This window comes from Physeter macrocephalus, chromosome 6 (assembly GCF_002837175.3).
Source record: "Physeter macrocephalus isolate SW-GA chromosome 6, ASM283717v5, whole genome shotgun sequence".
Taxonomy (NCBI): domain Eukaryota; kingdom Metazoa; phylum Chordata; class Mammalia; order Artiodactyla; family Physeteridae; genus Physeter; species Physeter macrocephalus.
This window is the reverse complement of record NC_041219.1, coordinates 5,984,425-6,004,921: the sequence shown is the minus strand read 5'-3', so window position 1 is coordinate 6,004,921 and position 20,497 is coordinate 5,984,425. Positions and strand designations below refer to the sequence as shown.

General features: G+C 45.6%; 1 protein-coding gene across 2 annotated transcripts in view; it reads left to right on the top strand.

Moving 5' to 3' along the window:
* Nucleotides 1-19,059, top strand: part of BEST3 (bestrophin 3) — a 74,442-nt gene extending 55,383 nt beyond the window's left edge. Inside the window, exons 10-11 of one of the 2 annotated variants that reach the window (XR_003680060.2) lie at nucleotides 15,945-16,170; nucleotides 16,763-19,059. Coding sequence is in view for 1 of the 2 variants with exons in the window: in XM_028490383.2 (XP_028346184.1) it covers nucleotides 15,945-16,008 (64 nt within the window). In the remaining variant the exon portion in view is untranslated. Of the gene's footprint in view, nucleotides 1-15,944 lie in introns of both variants that reach the window. The other variant, XM_028490383.2, reaches the window with a different exon arrangement.
* Nucleotides 19,060-20,497: the final 1,438 nt, after the last annotated feature.

The following is a 20,497-nucleotide window of genomic DNA, read 5'->3' as shown; positions in this document are numbered from 1 at the left end:
TGTCTCCATTGTCATTTGTTTCTAGGTATTTTTTGATTTCCTCTTTGATTTCTTCAGTGATCACTTCGTTATTAAGTAGTGTATTGTTTAGCCTCCATGTGTTTGTATATTTTACAGGTCTTTTCCTATAATTGATATCTAGTCTCATAGCGTTGTGGTCGGAAAAGACACTTGTTACGATTTCAATTTTCTTAAATTTACCAAGGCTAGATTTGTGACCCAAGATATGATCCTGGAGAATGTTCCATGATCACTTGAGAAAATGTGTATTCTGTTGTTTTTGGATGGAATGTCCTATAAATATCAATTAAGTCCATCTTGTTTAATGTATTATTTAAAGCTTGTGTTTTCTTTCTTTGCCCTTTTATCTAACGGGGATTCTATATCTTTCTTGTTTGTGTTTGGGAGTCCCTTTTATATTCCAGAATGACAGCAGACCCTTGTTAATTTTGGATGTTGCAATAGTCTTTTCCAGTTTTTCGTGCGTCTGTTAAAAGCATCCATGGTATCGTTTGCTGTGAAATCCTTAACTTTGATATAATCAAGTTCATCCATTTTTTTGTTTTACGTTTTTGAAAGTTTTTTGAAATCTTTCTCCACATCATGTCACAATATTCTCCCACCTTTTTTTCTATTATCTTTATAATGTTAGGTAGGGATCTGGTTTATTTTTCTCTATAGTGAGCCAATTTTCCCCCAATACTCCCTACTAAACAATCACATATAATAAGTTTTACATATTTCTTGTAAATCAGAGGCACTGGTTTGAAACAAAATAGCAACGGAGAGAACTGAAAGATAGAGTGGTATGAATGGAAAAAAAGAAAGCCGACCCTTAACCTCATAAAACTCATGCTCCTCCCCACTAAATAAAGCTTTCTCCAAAATGCATCCCCCTCTTGTTATCTTTCAACAGGTGATTTTTCCCCTTTGGTGCCTGGAGTGTGTAAACTCTTCCTACACACCTCTGCACAAAAGCCCACTAAAAATAGGCCATCTCTTTGATCAGGCTGAGATTCAACTGCCAAGAGTAAAGCTTGATACATAAGGTGCTCTTGCTAAAGAAGAAAAGGTGATGGTGTCACAGGGATAGTCTGGAACCCTTCAACACTCAGAAGGAAGCAGGATCGAATCCAGAGTCGTGGAGTCCACGACCAAACTATATTTAGGGCCCGGGATCAGAGAGGAGGAGGTGCTATGGTAGGCGGCCAGCGTCACTTGTCTCACTGGCTGAGACTGCCCTGGGCCTTTGGGACTTTCCCACAGTCTGTCTTTACTCTCCTGTAACAGGCTGTGCTCAAAGATGGTGGATGTCAGGTATCTACTGCTACCCACGCCCTGTCCTTAGGAATCAGCTGCCATGCTTGAGACAGTTGCAGATGGTTTCAGAAAAGAACTAATCTAACCTTCTCATTATTCCTCAAGAAACAAAGCTTTCCAAAATGGGCAGCATCCTTGACACTAATGATAAGCTTGTTATTCATGCACATGGTCAGGGGATCCTACAAACTCCAAAGGGAAAAGCACTTTTCAAGATTAGAAAACACCTTCGAACAAAGGATCAGTCATATTTTTTTCCCAGTAAAAGTGGAGTTTGATTACTTTCATCATGAAAGAATGCGAGAACACAGGCCAGTTCCTGAATGACACATTCACCCGTCTTCAACGTTAAGTTTGCTCCTCCTGGTTCCCGTTTAAAGGCTATATACCAAGGAAGAAGGTTCTGGTTTATCTGTGAGAGGTCAGTCTCGTAGGTAGAGTGGAAATGGGGCGTATGCTGTCCTGTCCTAGGAGGCAGCCATGCCCTGCCCACTGGGATGTAAGCTCCATTCACTGTCTTATTCAACCAGTGTATCCCTGTGCTTACAACAGTGTCTGAAATGACGCAAAAACAAAAACAAAAACAAAAAACAAAAAACAACTTAGCTGAATGAATGCTTGAAATAAAGAAAAAAATGAATGAATGAATAAACCAAATTAGACCTGGATCTAAAGTTAGGAAAACTGAAAATGTCAGTCAAATGCGACCACAACCTTAGCTGTGTGGACTCAATCAAGTTACTCAGACCTTGGGACTTCATCTTGTTCAGCTCTGAAATGAGTGGTTAGAGTAAGTGATTTTAGGTCCCTCTCACAGGCTGGTTCCAATAACATTTCTGAAGATGCTATACACAGGAAGGAAGGAGAGACATTCACGATGAATATTAAGAAAATGAACCCAAGTGGCAGAAAGAAACAAAAAGTGGAGTCGGGTGAGCGAAAGGAGAATTAACACCTGTTGGGTACTTGGGGTGAGCCTGGTGTTTCGCATACATCATTTCAATCGACCCTCACAAGGTACTACTACCCACTGTGTAGGAAGAAATAGACAAGTTAAATAACTTGCCAGGGGTTTCACAACAGTTAAAATTTCAATCTGGGATTTCAACCCAGGTCTCTAAGGTGCATTGCTGATTCTGCTACCCTATTCTGCATCCAAAAAACAATGAACCAAGGGAGGACAGAAATTTCTGTGTGTAATTGAGCAGTCAATTGCCATACCACTCGAGCAGCCCCACTGACAGCCTTCAGAGACTAGTGGGGAACCTTGGGAGCCAGCTTTTATTGAACACCTATTATGCACCAAACGCTACGGTTTAAATGCTGTACGTACATTATCATATCTAGCTCTCTTAACAAACTGTGAGGTGTCACTATGCTCGTTTTACAGATAAGGAAACTGAGGTCCAGGGAAGTGAAATAGTGTACTCATGTCACAGAGCTGATAATGGGCAGAGGAAGGATGCAAAATCAGGTCTGTACATAAACTATGAGGCAAATACATTGTTTCCCTAAAGAATAGCCCAACCCCAGAGCCTATTTCTCTGTAAACACCTTCCCTGCAATTAAACCTGCCTGCATGATCCCTGCCTTCACTGAAACAAGCTTAAACTCTTGTCTACAATCTAGGATTGTACTTTGCCACTAGTCAAAGCCTGAAACAAGTGTATGGATACAATGCAAGACTGCCAATTCCTTCTTCTCTGCGCACATGTGAGGTGTATATGTGTATCCTTCCGAATGTTGAAATCATATTGAATGTGTGTGACCCATATGAATTCAACTAAGTGAGCTTGGCAAAGGAAAGAGAAGCACTGTGTACACACATAAAGGAAAGACCCCCCCTTACTTCCACCCTCTCCCTAGGGAACACAGCCCTCAGAGTCAGTGGGAAATGCAAGATGTAAAGCCCACTCGATCAGCCCCAATTCCAATGTGCTGAGAGTGATTCCGGTGCTTAAAGCCACAGCACTAGAATTTCCCAAACAACTTGGCTCCTAAACACAAGCCAACCATTTCACCTGCTGTTCAGCAGAAAGACTTCCAACAATTTTTAGCATCCAGGCATGTGGACTTCCTGAAGAAGTACTAATAAAGTGCCTGACGTGTAACCTCCCTAAGAGATTTTCAATGGTAATTTTCACTCTACCAGTGTTCTCCTTGTTTGCTGACTTTAGGGCCTAAACTCTGTGTAAGGTCACTGTGACATGTTCATGACCCAAGTGTTTATACTGGGGCATCCTGGAAGTACCAGTTTCCATGAAGAGAAAGTGCACCAGTAGAAACAAAGTAATTTTATTGAATCTGGTTTTTTGTCTTTTTTTTTTTACATTAAGTGGAATAATGTTTACTAATAAGTTCCTTTACTTAGCAGTCTGAGACAAAGTTAGACACACAGCTTTGGTCTGCAGTGGGAAAGTGGTGGTTGGTGGTCTGAGTCTGACTTTCTGATAGCTCTTGCTTGGCCGGGATTCTCCAATTTACCACAGTCTCCACCACTCCCCATTGCCCTATGCTGGGCCCACTTCAATCAGTTGTGTTGCCTATTTGGCCCTGGTGGGTAAGTTGAGTGTGTAATTCTTTTACTAAAGCATCACCAGCTCCATGGAGACCTCAACCACTGTGAGTTCCCTAAACTGTGCAAAGACGGAAAGAATAAGAAGATGCAAAGCCAATAATCTCAGAGCATCTTTCTACGGATTGCTATAGACTCCAGCAGCCCCATGCTGCCAATCCGACATGTTAAACCTGCATTCATTTCTTTTCTGACCTGTGTCTCCGGGAGAACTGTACAGTCTCAGTATTCTCCCTGGCTCAACAACAGTGCAGATCATTCGAGATGCAGGGACTCATGACACTAACCAACCTTGCTTGACAGGCCCCACTGGCAGCAGGCCTTGTAGGGCTGTCACATCCCAGATGACGCAAGAACAGCATGTCATTTCTGTGTCATTCCCACTGGAGAAACCCGAGCCTCTCCACTGGGGTTTGCGTAGCTGCAGCTGCTGGTCACAGTCCCCAGCAGGCTGGTTGTCACTGTCTATGGGCAGAGGCAGCCTGGAGCCCTCCTGCTATTTCCAGCCATCGACCTCAGGACCCATCAGTCACTCTGAGGTCAGCTCCAGAGCATGTGGCACGGAGCACTGAATAACAGGGGCAGCTCCACAGGGACGGGAGAGGATGTGTAATTTTTAAAAGCCGACTTCACTCTCCTAAGAAAGAGGGCAAGTCAGTAAGTGGGAGAAGAAGAAACAGCTAAGCCATAGTTGGTAAAGCCTGCTGGAGTAGGGGCAAGTGATGGCAGGGAAGTAGATCAAACTCACTCACTGCCTGGGAAATAAAACCTCTAAAAGCCATAAAGGAAACTGATAAAAGACCGGATGTCCGGAGAAGCACCAAATACAAGAGAGAAGAACACTCTCCTGTTCGTAGTGCTTTCCCAGAAGGGCATTGGCTTGTGTTTTAGCCAACACCAAGTCCAGGGTCACTTTCCTCAGAATATACTCTAAGGGATACTCAGGGAGTCTGCGGGAGGAGCCCTGAGGAGTTTGAGAACAAAGAGTAGAAAGCACAGCGTCAGATTAGAAGTGACCCTCTCCCTCTGTCCCATCAGCCTCTATGGGGGTCAGCCCCACAGCCGCCAGGGCAGTTCTGGAAGCTTCCTCACCCATTACCCAAGGCCAAGGGGGTCGATGTCACCCCCATGCACAGCTCTTGAAAATCCCACCCTGCTGTTACCCCATCAAACATGTAGTACAATTCTGATATAAACACAGCTCCTAAGATCCAGAGCCATCCAGAGTTGGTGGTGACATCTAGAACTTGAAAGCTGCGGATACACACGATCCCATCCCTCAGGGCCTCCTGGAATCAAAAAGAGCAGACGTGGATCATGTGGGCCTCACAGCCACCCTGCATCCACAACATGAGGCTGGCTGGGTACCAAGCTCACACCTCTCTGATGTGGTGTTCAGCAGACAGGGTGCACTTCTGTTGGTCAGTGGTAAAGGTTAAGTAAGTCATTCGTCTTTTGTGGTCCACACTATACCAAGGGCGCAGAAAACAGAGTGAGCTCTTGTTTTTACTTTATGTTCCACCGATAAAACTAAAGTTCAAATGTGGCCTAATCAACCTGTGTTAAGAGAACATAGAGAGTAAGAATGTGAGCTTTTGGACTCAGATTACATGGGTTCAAATCCCAGATACACGACTATTTGTGAAGTTACCTAACCTTGTTGTGACTTGGTTTCCTCACAGATAAAATGGGGATAATAGTAAACCCTATTATTGTGAGTATTAAATGAGTTAGTACATACAAAACTCATAGTACATTGCCTATCATATAGTAAGCACTTGATGAATGTTTGCTCTCATTATTATATCATCATGTTATTAAATAGCATGGTGATTAAGAACTGGGGTAGCGGGTTCTAGTCAGGCTCAGACACTTAGCAACTGTGCAACCTGGTCAAGCTACTCAGTGTGCCTTAGCCCTAATTTCATCAACTGTAAAATGACATTCATGCCAGTACCTTCCTCATCGGGTTGTTTTAACAATTAAATGAAATAGTTTATTTAAAGCAATTAATTCAGAGTCTGGTGCAAAGTTATGGCCCAATAATTGTTAACTATCTTTATTGTTATTTAAAGAAATGGGCTTGACTTTAGAAAAAAAGTAAGATTTGAGAATGTTTAAGGTTTCTTCCCCAAAGCACAAAAATGACTCTTTTGCTGAGTCAAAGATCTAGGTACATAATTTCTTAAATTTTCTGCATTAAGTCCATTTGATAAAACAGCATATAGCAAACTCCACTTGCAAAGGCAAAGGCCACAGAGAGGGATGAAAGCGGGGGCATTCCCTAGTGGCCCAGCAGCTGCCTGTCTCCAGGTGGGCAGCGTTTGACATGTCGAGCTTGGGAAAGACCCTGATCACACCTCAGTTCAGCCATCAGAAGCCGAGGGTCATAGCGATGTTGAATCCTGCTGGGGGTTCTCAGATGCACTTGAAATTGCCTCTCAGGGAGGAGGTCTGGGACATAGTCAGGGCTGTGGTTTCAGAGCCCCTGTCTCTGTAAACTATTTGAGTCACCCCAAATCAGTGTGTTTTTTCTGAAGGCCCAATCTCACGCAAAAAATAAGAAAAAAACAAACAAACAAAAAAACCTGTCCCAAGCACGATCCCCTGGCTAGGCAGGTCCCCTGGCACCAGGGCCTGGCCACAGGACACAGGACACCCCTATAAGCTTCAGGATGCCCTGCCTGGATGGCACTGCCGGCCCCACCAGTCCCAGCCCTGGGGAAGAACTTGAACATGAGAAACTTTAAAGGACAGTATTCCAAAACACGGAGGGGATTGCGGATGGAAGCGAGGCTTGCTAGGGGCAAAGGTCCCTGGGTCTAAGGTAACAAAAAGGAAAACAAAAGAAGGAAGCATGGGGTAGGATGGGAGGAAAGGGAAAAAGGCAAAAATGGGGAAAGGGTATCCCACACAACCTTCCAGGCCTGCCCGGTACCCCCAGGGCTGTGGGTGGCCTGGACCCTCCTTACACTTTGAACAGCAGGCCCACACAGCCTCGGTAATCCCAGGGGCGTCACCAGACTGGGGCTGAGGACAGCCCGTCTCACACACTTATTTCTTAAAATCTCTGTTAACATTTAAAATCTCTTCCAAATAGGTTGGTTTTTTTGTTTTTTGTTTTTTATTTATTTATTGGCTGCATGGGGTCTTCGTTGCTGCGTGCAGGCCTTCTCTACTTGCGGCGAGCGGGGGCTACTCTTTGTTGCGGTGCGTGGGCTTCTCATTGCGGTGGCTTCTCTTGTTGTGGAGCACGGGCTCTAGGCGCGCGGGCTTCAGTAGTTGTGGTGCGTGGGCTCAGTAGTTGTGGCTTGTGGGCTCTAGAGCGCAGGCGTCAGTAGTTGTGGCATGCGGGCTCAGTAGTTGTGGCTCGAGGGCTCTAGAGTGCAGGCTCACCAGTTATGGCACACAAGCTTAGTTGCTCTGCAGCATGTGGGATCTTCCCAGACCAGAGCTCGGATCCGTGTCCCCTGCATTGGAAGGCGGACTCCCAACCACTGCGCCACCAGGGAAGCCCCAAATAGGTTGTTTACCAAAGAGAACAACCAAGAAATCGGCAGCTAAGAGGCTTATCAGGAGGGAAAATGCAATAAAGATGAGTGTGTTATCTGAGATCAAGGAGGTGACTGAACAAGCTCCTTCCCGTCCCGGGTGAGCCGGTGCCTGGAGATGTTAGCCAGGTGAAGGAGGTAGATCAGGATGGGGACAGAGAAGGCAAGGCTGTAGCAAAAGAAGCCTAATGCCCCAGTCTGAGCGGAGCTGGGGGCTTCAGCCTCATCATATCTTGGGGCCCCTCAGATCTAGCTGCTCCTCTCTTTTTGAATCAATGGGACATTATTGAAGAGAGAGTCTCTTCATCTGCAGGACACCAAGGAACAGACCTCAGAGGCTGCTGATAGCCCGCTGGCACCAGGCTGGTGATAGTAAATGCATTCATGTTGGGTCTCTATGCCACTGATCTGCCAGTTCCCAGAACCTTGGGATGGAAAGGAAATTTGGCATCACCTAGTTCGGTGCCCCATTGTGTGATAGAATTCTCCCTACAATATCCCTGCCAAGATTCATCCAGCCTACTCCCTCAAGTGAAAGACAATTCACTCCACAAGGCGAGCCACTGCACGCTGGAACATCACACTCGGGAAATGGCCTTCTCCACCCTGGAAGGAAAGCTGCAACCAGATCCCACTGGGTCTCAGTGTGCCTCTGGGTCCATACCTAAGTGGTCCATCCTTCTCCACACTCAGGACTAGCCTCAGACATTTGAAGAATGTCATTATGGTGCATCTATATAAGCTCCCAGCGCACGCGCACGTGCGCGCGCGCGCACACACACACACACACACACACACACACACTCACACACAGTGTTTTCTTGAGACCAAATCTTGCCAAACCAAGACCCAGATTGTTCTTTACATCTCATGATCTTGAGTCCCTTCACATCCTGATCTCTCTCTACTGGATGTGTCACAATTTCACAATGGCTCTACTCAAATGTGTGCCCAGAAGCGAGCGCAACACTCCTCATATTTTTGTGTGTTTTGCTCCTCACCAGTGCACAGCAGAGCAGCATAGTCAGCTTCCTTGTCATAGACACTCGGCTTCTCTTCATGTAGCCCCGTGATGGGGGGATTGCATCTGTTGTGTTCACTGCTCTACCCGCCCCCGCCTCAGAGATGAGTCCACTGTCTGGCACTGGGTGGACACTCAAGGAGTACTTGTTTAGTTAATGAGTGACATTTTGAGAATACAGGCTCACTCTTTGTTTTGTTTTTGTTGTAGTAGTAGTTGGTACTTCTTGTTGTTAATAGGCAGGAGAAACAGTTTTATTTCATGCATATTAAACCCCATCCAAGAAGACAATCAAATAGACAACTGGATAGACAGACAAGTCTGGAGCTTAGAAGAGAGGTCAGGGCTGGAGAGAAGTCGTGGAGTCACCAACTCACAGAGAATGAAGCCATGTTACTGCATGAAATTGCCTAGGAATTTTAACTAATCCGGGATTCTACCCTCTTTCCATGTGGCCTCCCAGAGCCAGCGACCAGTAAAAAGAGAATATGGGCCTCTCCTCTGTCCACCACACCCAACTTTCCTCTGTCAGGCCCGCTCACCTTCCTGTCATCCACCCTCATCATCCCCAGGAGGTCCCTGTCAGGTACTGAAGGGAAAACGTCTGCCCTCCTTGTCTGTGGGAACTCCAGAGGAAAGATCTGAATGCCATGTGCATTTCTGGGAGTGACGATATGGTCAGTTTCCACCACTGCTAGAGAAAGTCAGCCCTTCCAACTCTTTAAAAGCTGATTTCTTTCTCAGCACATGGCCGGAAACTTAGAGATCAACAAGGGAGGAAGGGGCATCTGTGTGCTTTCTTCTCACATCTACCTACCTAGGACAGGCACACAACACTGGAATCCTGGCGTCCCATGAAACACCATATCCCCAGGCAGACTCCCAGAGACAGGAGTGCCCTCTGGTGGTCATGATAACACTGACGATTATGAGAATAACACCATGAGCTAGTTAGCCAGTGATCAGAAGAATAACTGACACTTACCAGGGGCATTTACCATGAGCCAGACCTAATAAAAATTACCCAGATTAACCCATTCACTGCTCATCCTAATCTTATGAAGTCCTACTATTCTACTGTTTTCCCCGTTTTACAAAGGAGAAATTGATCAAAGCAATCGGGTGATTTACTAAAAGTCACCAAGGGCGGAGGAGGTTGGCTGGTCTCCTCCAGGGCATCTATCCCCTTCTAACTCCTAAAGAAAGACATAAGCCATCCTAGAACTTAAGGGGGAATTTAAATATCTATGTTTTTCATTTAAAAGTAAACACATTACATATTTTGGAAAAATTGGAAAGAAAAATAAATTGCCTATTATAAAAACCATTATCAGCATTTTAAAAATGCTTTCTTTCAATCTTTTTTTCTCCTTTTCATATTTTTTCCCTTAATTATGAGAAAGGTATAATATAAATTCTTCATTGAAGAATATTCTTTTTTTAACGTTTATTTATTTATTTATTTTATTTATTTATTTTTTGGCTGCGTTGGGTCTTCGTTGCTGCATGTGTGATTTCTCTCTAGTTGTGGTGAGCAGGGGCTACTCTTCGTTGCAGTGCACGGGCTTCTCACTGCGGTGGCTTCTCTTGTTGCGGAGCACGGGCTCTAGGCATGCAGGCTTCAGTAGTTGCAGCACGCAGCCTCAGTAGTTGCAGCACACAGGCTCAGTAGTTGTGGCTCGCAGGCTCTAGAGCACAGGCTCAGTAATTGTGGCACATGGGCTTAGTTGCTCGGCAGCATGTGGGATCTTCCTGGACCAGGGATCAAACCCGTGTCCCCTGCATTGGCAGGCAGATTCTTAACCACTGCGCCACCAGGGAAGTCCCAAAAGGTTTGAATTTTTGTTTTTGTTTTTGTTTTTGGCCGTGCTGCAGAGCTTGCAGGATCTTAGCTCCCCGACAAGGCATGGAACCCGGGCCCCTGCAGTGAAAGTGCCGAGTCCTAACCACTGGACTTCCAGGGAATTCCCTGAAGAATATTCTTTAAGATTTTTTTTCCTTCAAGAATTTTCTGTTCTTAGATGTGATTTTCACATTTTTTAGTCAAAGCAACAGGTATTTACTTGGACATCCAGCAAGAGTCTGACCTAGAGCTCCCAGCCAGGAGTTCTGTAATACCCCAGCCTGCCCTGGGGCACTACCCAGAGAGCCAGGGTTGCTATGGAGACTGAGCCATGAAACCTCAGGACAGGTCACAGGTTCAGTCGTTTGAACGCACTGCCCTCAGGGGAGGTGTTCCAGAGGGAACTCTGGGGACTGTAGCTGACTCACTTCTGTCAGCCCAGAGGCTCAGACCATGGAGAGCCCCAGGGCAGCCATCCACAGGACCTAGGATTCTTGGGAAGTTTTCCTCTGGCCACCATAGTGACATGGCTCTGTGGCAGCCTCCTCATGAATCTGTTCCATTTTTCTGCACTGCTTCTTGAAAAGTGCCTTCCCCTCACCAGAAGCCTCTGTGCCTCTACCTTAGAACTAAGATACTCCCTACAAATGCAGTCCCCGTGGGGCCTCCGGAGTCGGACTCCCAACTTTGTCACTTACTAAGTGCGTGACCTGGGTGCCAACTTAACCTCTCAGACCTGTTTCCTCATCTGGAAAATGAGGATAATAATTGTTCATACTCACAGAGTTGTCAAGAGAAGTAAATAGCCATTTAGTCGAGTACTGAGCACACAGAAAGACCTCAGTGTATGGTGGCTGCTGTCCTAGAAACCTTCTATAGAGAGCTAGTGAAGGAGGGTGTAGAGCAGCTGTCTGTGCAGTGGGTAGCTGGAGACCACATGTAAACAACTCGTCATTCACCTGGCATGTCCAAATTCCTGCATCCTCTTAGTTCTGTGCAAGTGCCAGGGGAGCAGAGACACTGCCTGAGTTCTCTCCTGCTCCCCCTCACCTCTCTCCCCTCCTTCCTGTGCCATTTCCCCAAGAATACAGGCGGCCCATACCAGGGGTAATACTCAAATTATGTAAAGACTCAGACTGAAGCAATATGGTGCCAGCCATGGAGCTGAAACAGGGTCTTGGGAGCTTCCTGTTGTACCACATGTTACCACCTTGTTTCCTGGATTGTGGGGAGGTGAGGGGTCCTAGGAGAGGGGCCAGGGAAACTGGAGCAATGGGGAGAATACTTAGCAGCCTCTGGGAAAGGGTTCTTTACCAGCTGATATGGAAATATCAGTTTACATTTTAACAACCAATATCATGTACCAACTGATTTACCCCCAGGTGAGACCCTGGGAAGGTCATTGTGGGACACTCCTGAAGAACATAGAGACCAGAGACTGTGTTAAGTCCATCTGGGGCCCATGCCTTGTTGCAGAGTAAGTGAGTTGGGGAAAAGGACTTCATTGCCCAAGAGTCTACTCAAGTGCTACAACTCCCCTATCCGTGTCATTCCTTACTGCATGCCTTGCTGAAGCAATAGGACGAAGGAACCCAGAAGTTGGATGATCCTAAGTCAAACACCATTGTGAATTTCTGCAGTCGGGTGTCAGGGCTGACAACCCCAGAGACTGGGCCTGTAAGAAGAATACACCAAACTCATATTGCAGCCCAACACCAGCCCCTTACGCTCATTCAGTCTTTCATTCCACTATCCACGTCCTGTGGGCTGGGCATATGTCAGTGAGCAAGACCCATAGGGTATCTGCACTCATGGAGCCAGACATAAAATTATAATACAGGGTGATAAGAGCTACAATAGGGAAAAGAGAGGGTGCTAAGGGAGCAAAGGAGTGCACCTAACCCAGAAGTCTCACTGCAGGAAGTAATGTCTAAGACGAGAACTGAGGGTGGAGTGGGAGCTAGCCAGATGAAGAGGTGGGGGAAGCATGGAGCAGCTTGTGCAAAGACCAGAGATTGGCTGAGCCATCAGTAGAACAAAACAGTTGACCTGGACTTCAATATAATCATGTTAATGTGTCAAGTTTGGGGTGCAATTAATTCTAACATGTGGGCCTGGCTTCTTGCTTAACTAGAGAATGGTTTGGGAAGACTGTAACCCTGTAAATCTAAATTTCCAAACCAAAGGTGCAAGGTGGCAGGGACGCCAGGTTAGGGACAGTGTCGCAAGGGGCTAAGTGCTGGACTTTGGTACTGCATAAACTCAGGTTCAAGTCCCAACTCTACTTCTGAGCTGGGTGTCCTTAGCTAAGTTAATTCAACCTCTCTAGGTGGTAATTTCTACATCTGAAAATGGAGAGCAATGCTGGTATCTACTCTGTAATATTCAAATGAGATAGTATATGAAGTCCTCAGCATGGTGAATGGCATGCGGTTGACTCTTATTATTAAAATAGCTTTGTGGAATCCACCACTAACCTAAGCATCATTTTGTGCCCAAGAATCTCAAGTGCTTTTTAGAACAGAAATCCAACCTAATCCAAACATCACTGCTAATGGTTATTGAGAATTTACATAGGCCAGCCCAGTCCTACATGCCTTACATGGGTTACTTTAATTAATCCTCATGAAAACCCAATAATGGAGGTGCTACTGTTTTCCGGGTTTCACACATTAGGAAACCAAGGCAGAGAGCTTTAGTAACTTGCCTCAGATCATCTAAGGCTTCAAAAATCCACAACACTGACAATACCAAATGCTGGCAAGGATGTGGAGAAACAGGAACTCTCATTCATTGCTAGTGAGAAGGCAAAATGTTATTGCTACCTTAGAAGACAGTTTGGTAGTTTTTGACAAAACGAAGCATTTTCTTCCCATGTAGTCCAGCAATCATGTTCCCTGATGTTTACTCAAACCTATATACACATAAAAACTTGCACACAGATATTTATAAATAACTGCCCAAACTTGGAAGTAACCAAGATGTCCTTCAGTAGGTGAATGGGTAAATTGTGGTATATGCAGACAATAGAGTATTAGTCGGTGCTAAAGAGAAATGAGCTATCAAGCCATGACAAGGCATGGAAGAAACTTAACAGCATATTATTAAGTGAAAGAAGACAATCTGAAAAGGCTACATACTGCATGATTCCAACAATATGACTTAAAAGGCAAAACTACGGAGTCAATGAAAAGATCAGTGGTTGCCTATTATGGGAGAAGGAGAAATGAATAGGCAGAACTCAGAGGATTTTTAGGGCAGTGAAACTATTCTATGTGATACTACAGCAGGAGATACATGTCATTATACATTGTCCAAACCCAAAGAATATACAACACCAAGAGTGAACCCCAATTGGATTATGGACTTTGGGTGAGAATGATGTGTGAATGTGAGTTCATTGATTGTAAAAAATATACACTGCGGTGTAGGATGTCCATAATGGGGGAGGTTGGGGGCGGCAGGGTAGGTAAGAACTCTCTGTACTTTCTGCTCAATTTTTCTGTGAACCTAAAACGGCTCTTAAAAATACAGTGTATTAATTAGAAAACCAGATAAAACACAGGCTTCAAATCCAGGAGCTTGGCTCCAGAGTGCACCCCTTTAACCACTGCATTATACCATCTCCCAACTTCTAATGGAAGGGAAACCCAACTTTTGATTGAAATAAAAAAGAAAAAAATATGTACATATAAAGTAAAACAGAGAGGTTGCTGGGCTTTGGAATGTGCCTACTGTTCAGGTTGCCAGCCCTCCCTCATCCCTTCTAGAGGGCGGGCAAGGCTCCATAGCTGATGAAGGCGACGGCTGCCTCCCGGGTAGTGTGTGATGAGGAGCACCTGACGTGTGGCGTGAGGCCAGCATCCCCAGCGCCCTTTGGTCTGGAAAACAGCTGTGAGTAATCTGGGGCACCCGGAGCAGAAAGCTTTATCAGCTGGCCTGTCCCAAAGCCGCTGGGAAGACTATCTGCTGGTGCAGCTATGCCTCCAACTGTCCTATTTTTAGAGAAAGGCATTCTTTTCAGGGCTGTTCTTCTGTCAAAGGAGCAAGCCAGCTCTGTCCCAAGGTATAGCCGCTGAACCACAAGCCACGTCCACTGGTTTGCCTTAGGGCTCGTTTTCTGCAGGTTTGTAGACCACCATCGAAAACTTTTAATCAAAGGACTTATAAAATGCCAGCTCATTCCCCAGCTGAGAGAAGCCGGTGTGATACTGCTTTCTGCCCCAGGAAGGGAGGCATAAGACATTGTACATAAGGAGGACATAAGACTATTCAATCAATAGCATCTTGCCAACATTTCAAAGAATACCATTTAAGGCCAATAAAGGGACTTTTTTTTTTTTTTTTTTTTTTTTTTTTTTTTTGCTGTAAGGAAGCAAATATCTGCTTGAGAGACCGTAGGATTAATTTATGTTTTAATCATCATAGTGGGAGGAGGAGTTGGGAGCATAGACAGTGAACCAAAAGGATGTAGAGTTGGCCCGGTCAGTTTTAGGTCTTCCCAACACCAAACCAGGAAGCCAGGTAGGGCCCAGGAATTGAGAGAAACAGCCCCAGAGCTGGCTCAGGGCTCAGCTCACTTGGGCATCTATTAGAACTCCTCGGAATAAACATAACCCAACAGCTAATAATAACATTAATAATAAGAGGATAATAATATCAACCCTTTTCAAGCATCTTCTGTGTGCCAAATACTTTAAACACATTATCGTATTGACTTTGGGACAATCCCATGCTGTAGGTGTTATTATTCCAATTTTGCAGGTAAGTGAACTAAGGCTCAGAGAATTTGTTTACCTTCTGCCCACTGAATGGTAGAGCTGATAAGCAAACTCAAATTTTTCTGACTCCAAACCCTATACATCTTCTTTTCATTTGTCATGCTGGCCCTCTGTCTTGGAGGGGGTTACACAAAAGGACACTGGGTCAAGCTCTTTGCCGTTTTAACTTAGTGTCCCAGAATTTAAACTGAAGCAAAAACAACGATGTTTTTCTAAGCACAGTCCCCACTCCATTTACCCCACACTTCCCTGCATTTGCAGCTGAGTGATACATGTCTGATGACCCCAAAGTGACGCAGTGGGAAGTCCCTGCCAAGCTTGATGGGGACCTTACGGACCAGCTGGTCCAACCCTCTTGTCTCCAGATGAGGGAAAGAAGAGCGAGAAGTTCAACAACTTGCCCAAGGTCATAGAGTAATGAAAACACAGATCTGCAGAGTCTAAGTCTGGAGCCCCTCCCGCAGTATCAACCCCATCCCATCAATACGATCCTAACTGACCAGGACTCAGACTAAGCTCTCCTGTCTCAAAGACACCTGAGATGGAGCAATATTGAGCCCATGCCACTGTTCCTTCCAAAAGTAAATGGGAGAGGGAAGTCCCTGGTGGTCCAGTGGTTAGGACTCCGCACTTTCCCCGCTGAGGGCCTGGGTTCGATCCCTGGTCGGGCCAAAAAAACGCCTTTTTTGAATTAAAGAAAGAAACTCTCCAACAAGAGAAAAACACAGCCTCTGGGGAGTCCAGGTTGGTTTGTGGCCTTTCAGAGCCAGACATCTCCAGATCACCAATCTACTCACATAATCTAGTCTTGTAATCACATAACTGCTCTTCTGTCATTCTCTCCTATAAATAGACTTCCTGAGGGAAGCATCACAGATGTCTATAAGCAAAAACTTACGGCTGGTGGCCTTCCATGAACTCCTCCAAGGTCTCTGCTTCTCCAAGATGATGTCTGCTGGACTTAACTTGGATCAAAGAAATCCTGAAAAGATAGAGAAGGATGAGTGAGCTCGTGGCGTCAGTCCCACCCTGTTTCAGTTCATCTCTTTCAACATCAACTCAGCAGTGTGTGGAGGATGGTAGGTGTCAGTCATGGAGAGACGATGTCACAGCCTCCAGCTGCGCCAAGCTTCCCTTAGCTCTCCATGCCATGATGACCTTAAACACACCAGAGCCACCAGGACCAGTTTCATTGTCCTTGTTCAGTGGTTGCTTGCAACGCACCAGGCTTTTTGATAGCTCACTGGTTCCCAAAGTTATGAGCTTGTTCCATCAATCCTAGGAGGTTCTACATTGGCAGTAGTTTTAACCATGTGGCTAGAGCTGACCACAAACTTGGGCAAATACTGACATGCCTTAAAGATGTGAGGTGGTATCAACCAAGTATTGATATGAAAGTTTACAGTGGGAGGGGGAAAAGTTGACATGTATTAAGCTTCTGTGTTCCAGGTATTTACTGTCATTTAATCCCCACCATGATATTAATATCATCTCCAGTTTGTAAATGTAGAAAGACTTTCAGAGAGGTTCAGCAAGCTCCCCAAGGCCAGAAAGACAGGAAATGGTCGAACTAAAATTCCAAACCTAACTGCCAACCCACACACACCAGACGTCCCCATGGCAGGCAATGCTGGTTTCCTACCTAACCTCTCCTTTCTTCCTTGTTGACAGACTCCTGGTTGCATTGAGGCAGCAATGTGCCCAGCTCCAGGTGGCCCCAGAGTTTAGTAGCATCTACCATCCTCTGAAATCACCTCTAGCTACTGGACTGATGCTTGAGCTGCAGCTCAGAATCCGTTTCCTCAGAAACCATCTTACACACAATAGTCAGGAAGACTGCCATCACTGCATCACCAGCACACTTCTGTTCTATGGGTTAAGACAACCCTTAGAGATTAACCTGGGATACCACCATTTATAGCATAATTTCTACTGGAAAACGCATTAAAAGATGTATACACCTGCTATTCCCCTACCCCCCACTCCACCAAAACACAAAAAAAAGCTTCCAAGAGACTTCGTGATTCCTTTATAAGGTTTAAGTTAATTCAAATTTCACAGGTCCAAACCCAAAGCTGCTTTCCTATTATCAACCCTTTACTTATCAGGAAGATCTAGGAGTATCAAAAATGCCAAAGGACATTCCTGAAAATATACTTAAATATGGGGTATTTCTAGTCAATCTTACCTCTCTTTATTAAATTGAAAGAAAATCTTCCCTACAACTGAAAAAAAAAAAAAGGATTCTAGTCAAGAAGATGAAATACTAGCTGTTGTACCCATTTTCCAGTTACAGTGATGCATTTCCCTGCAAGAAAACTTCCAGCTTTAGGATAACCCAGGGTAACCTTGGCACTATTGACATTTTGGGCCAGATAACTCTTTGCTGTGGGCGCTGTCCTGTGCATTGGAGAATGTTTAGCAGGGTCCTTGGCCTCTACCTGTCAGATGCCAGGAGCACTCTCTCTCTCAGCTGTGACAACCAGAACTGTCTTCAGACATCGCCAACTGTCTCCTGAAGGGCAAGCCCACCACTAGTTAAAAACCACTGGCAAAGGCTGATAAACTAGAAGGACCTATTTACTCAAAGGGCTGCACTAAACCTTATAGAGCCAGGAAACATGCCAATGAAGTAAGAAGGACTGAGCCATGTTCTGATAGCAAATCCTACTCCATAAAGCAGGGGGCAGATGATCACTGAAATGGCCTTCAGCTGTAATCACGAGTAAGGCCCATTATCCAGGGCCGTCAAGAAACGCAGCTTCAGAGAGCATATCCCTCATTGCTGGTTCCTATGGATTGAGTCCCCTCGAGGTCCATCTTCCTGGCTTTGGTTCCTTTCACTCACACGCAGGCTATAAAAAGGCTGCCTTTCCTACTTCTGTTCTTTTCCCCCTGGCTCTCCACCCGTGAGTCGTGAATCGAGTTGATGGAACTCCTTCACGGTTTGTGTATCACCTCACTGCTCACTTCAGAAGCCCCATTTCTCAGAATAATTGTCTTAGCTCAGCAATGCTACTGAACAGATTCCAGCAGTTCGATGTTGAGTGAGAATCTAATCAACTTCACAGAGTACTTTGGGAGACTTCTCTGGAATCCAGCTGTGGGCAAGTCCACAGAGCAGGCACATTTCATAGTGGTAGGCTGAACTCTCAGGGGAAATCTTCGTCTTCATCCCAGCATTGTGCTCTAGGAAAGCACAAAACTGGAGTTTATCCTACAGGTTGCCAAGCAAATATGAGCTCCTTTCCAGGTTTTTCCAACCCTGTGTATATCTTGTTAACTATTCTCAATAAATTCTGAGTCTTTCTCAGAGCCACTCTCTTTTACCTCAGTGATCATCAATGGTAGGGAAAAAAATCTATGGATTCATAAATATAATAAGTCACTGGCTACCAGCAATTTGAGTTTACATTATCAAACTGAGAGTAATACATTACTCATTCTTTCATTCAAATGCTCCAGGAAGGCAGGGAATTCTGTCCTTATTTGTTGAGTAAATTAATGCCCACTTCGTTTGAGGTGCTGTCGTTAGTGCTAAGAATTCAACAGTGAATAGGATTGGCACAAGCCCAAAACAATCACAAATTGTGGTAAGAGCTAAGTGGAGAGAAACTGGGGAGTGGGAGCAGCCAGCTCAAATAAGGTGGTCAGGGAGATCCTCTTTGAGGAAATGCCCATTACGCTGAGACCTGAAGAACAGGAGCTGGCCTGAAAAGATTTTTAAGGGACCACACACACACACACACACACACACACACACCACATACATGCAAACCACATATATACATACACATATAAATACACATACACACTTGCAGGGATGCACACATACACACACCTATACACACATGTGCAATACGTTCATACCCACATAAATACACACACGTAGATATGCACATATACATACACATATACACACATACACACACACAAACATACACCCTTTGGTTCAAGGGAACCTACAGACCTCACCCCAAATGTTATCTTTTTTTTTTTTTTTTTTTTTGCAGTACGCAGGCCTCTCACTGTTGTGGCCTCTCCCGTTGCGGAGCACAGGCTCTGGACGCGCAGGCTCAGTGGCCATGGCTCACGGGCCTAGCCACTCCGCGGCATGTGGGATCTTCCTGGACTGGGGCACGAACCCGTGTCCCCTGCATCGGCAGGCGGACTCCCAACCACTGCGCCACCAGGGAAGCCCCCCAGATGTTATCTTTAAAAACCCTTCCCTTAAAGTCATCAGGGAGTTTGGGTCTTTTGAGCATGAACTGCCCATTCTCCTTGCTTGGTCCTGCAGTAAGCACTTACTTTCCTTCACCACAACTTGGTGTCAGTAGGTTGGCTTTGCTGCAGGGAGGGCAAGCAGACCGAAGTTCAGTTCGGTAACAAGGGCAGGACAAACCCAGACGGCAGATAAAATCCACTAGAAAGGGTTAAATGATTTCAACTCCCACAGGCAGAGCCTCAATGGGAAGGGGTCTCCGCAACTGCCCTTCTGCTCTGTCAGTAAGAAGGATGGGATCCTTTCTGCCTTGGAAAGCGGCTTTCTGGGGAATCCTGGTGTTGAAATCCAGTGGAAGGAGAAGGGAGGGAGAACGGGGCTCCTGGAAAGGGGAATCATCTGCAGAGCAACAAGAACCACACAAGCAATGGGATGTTCAGATCTGCCTGGTATTCTCGGCCTGGGCTGCCCCCCAGGAAGTGCCCAAATGAGGTTTCCCATCTGCTTTGGGTCTTTACTATGTAAATTGAGAAAATGCAATCTGGAGACAGCCCTCAAAGGGCTGCTGACAGCTGTTTGGGGGAGAAAAAGAATGGCTACAAAGAGAGCGAGGAGAAAGTGAGACAGGACAGCCTGCCAGGGAGTGGGAATAGGAAAACGGTGGGGAGCTGGGGCAGGGTGGCCGCACCACCTGACCATTCTCCCAGAGCCCCCGGAACAGTACGGAGGCAGTGCTCAGGGAGAGCGCCTCGATGGGAGATGGAGGAGAGAAAGGCAGATAGAGGGAGTCTTAAGAAGAAATGCTGGGCATCGTGAAAGTGATCTGTCCTCTGTCAGTTTCCCAAGTGACTATGATAAAGACTGAAATTGGGTTTCATTATTTGGGGATGCTGTATGACTTTTTTTTTTTTATGATGCAACACCACGTGAAAACAGGGTCCCAGGTTACCTTGGCTTTATTGTGTAAGCATACAATTGCCTCTCATCAAATACTTAGTCTATCCATTCCGGTAATTCACATACACTTACCAAGCGCCAACTGTGTGTTTGTCCTGTTCTAGATGCTGGGCAAACATTCCCAGAAGTCTTCCAAAACCCCAGCTCTACTTCAGCTGACGGGGGTCGCTAAGCCAGGCACTCGCTCAGGTTGTAGGCAGCTTGTAGGCAGAGCACACATTTGCAGC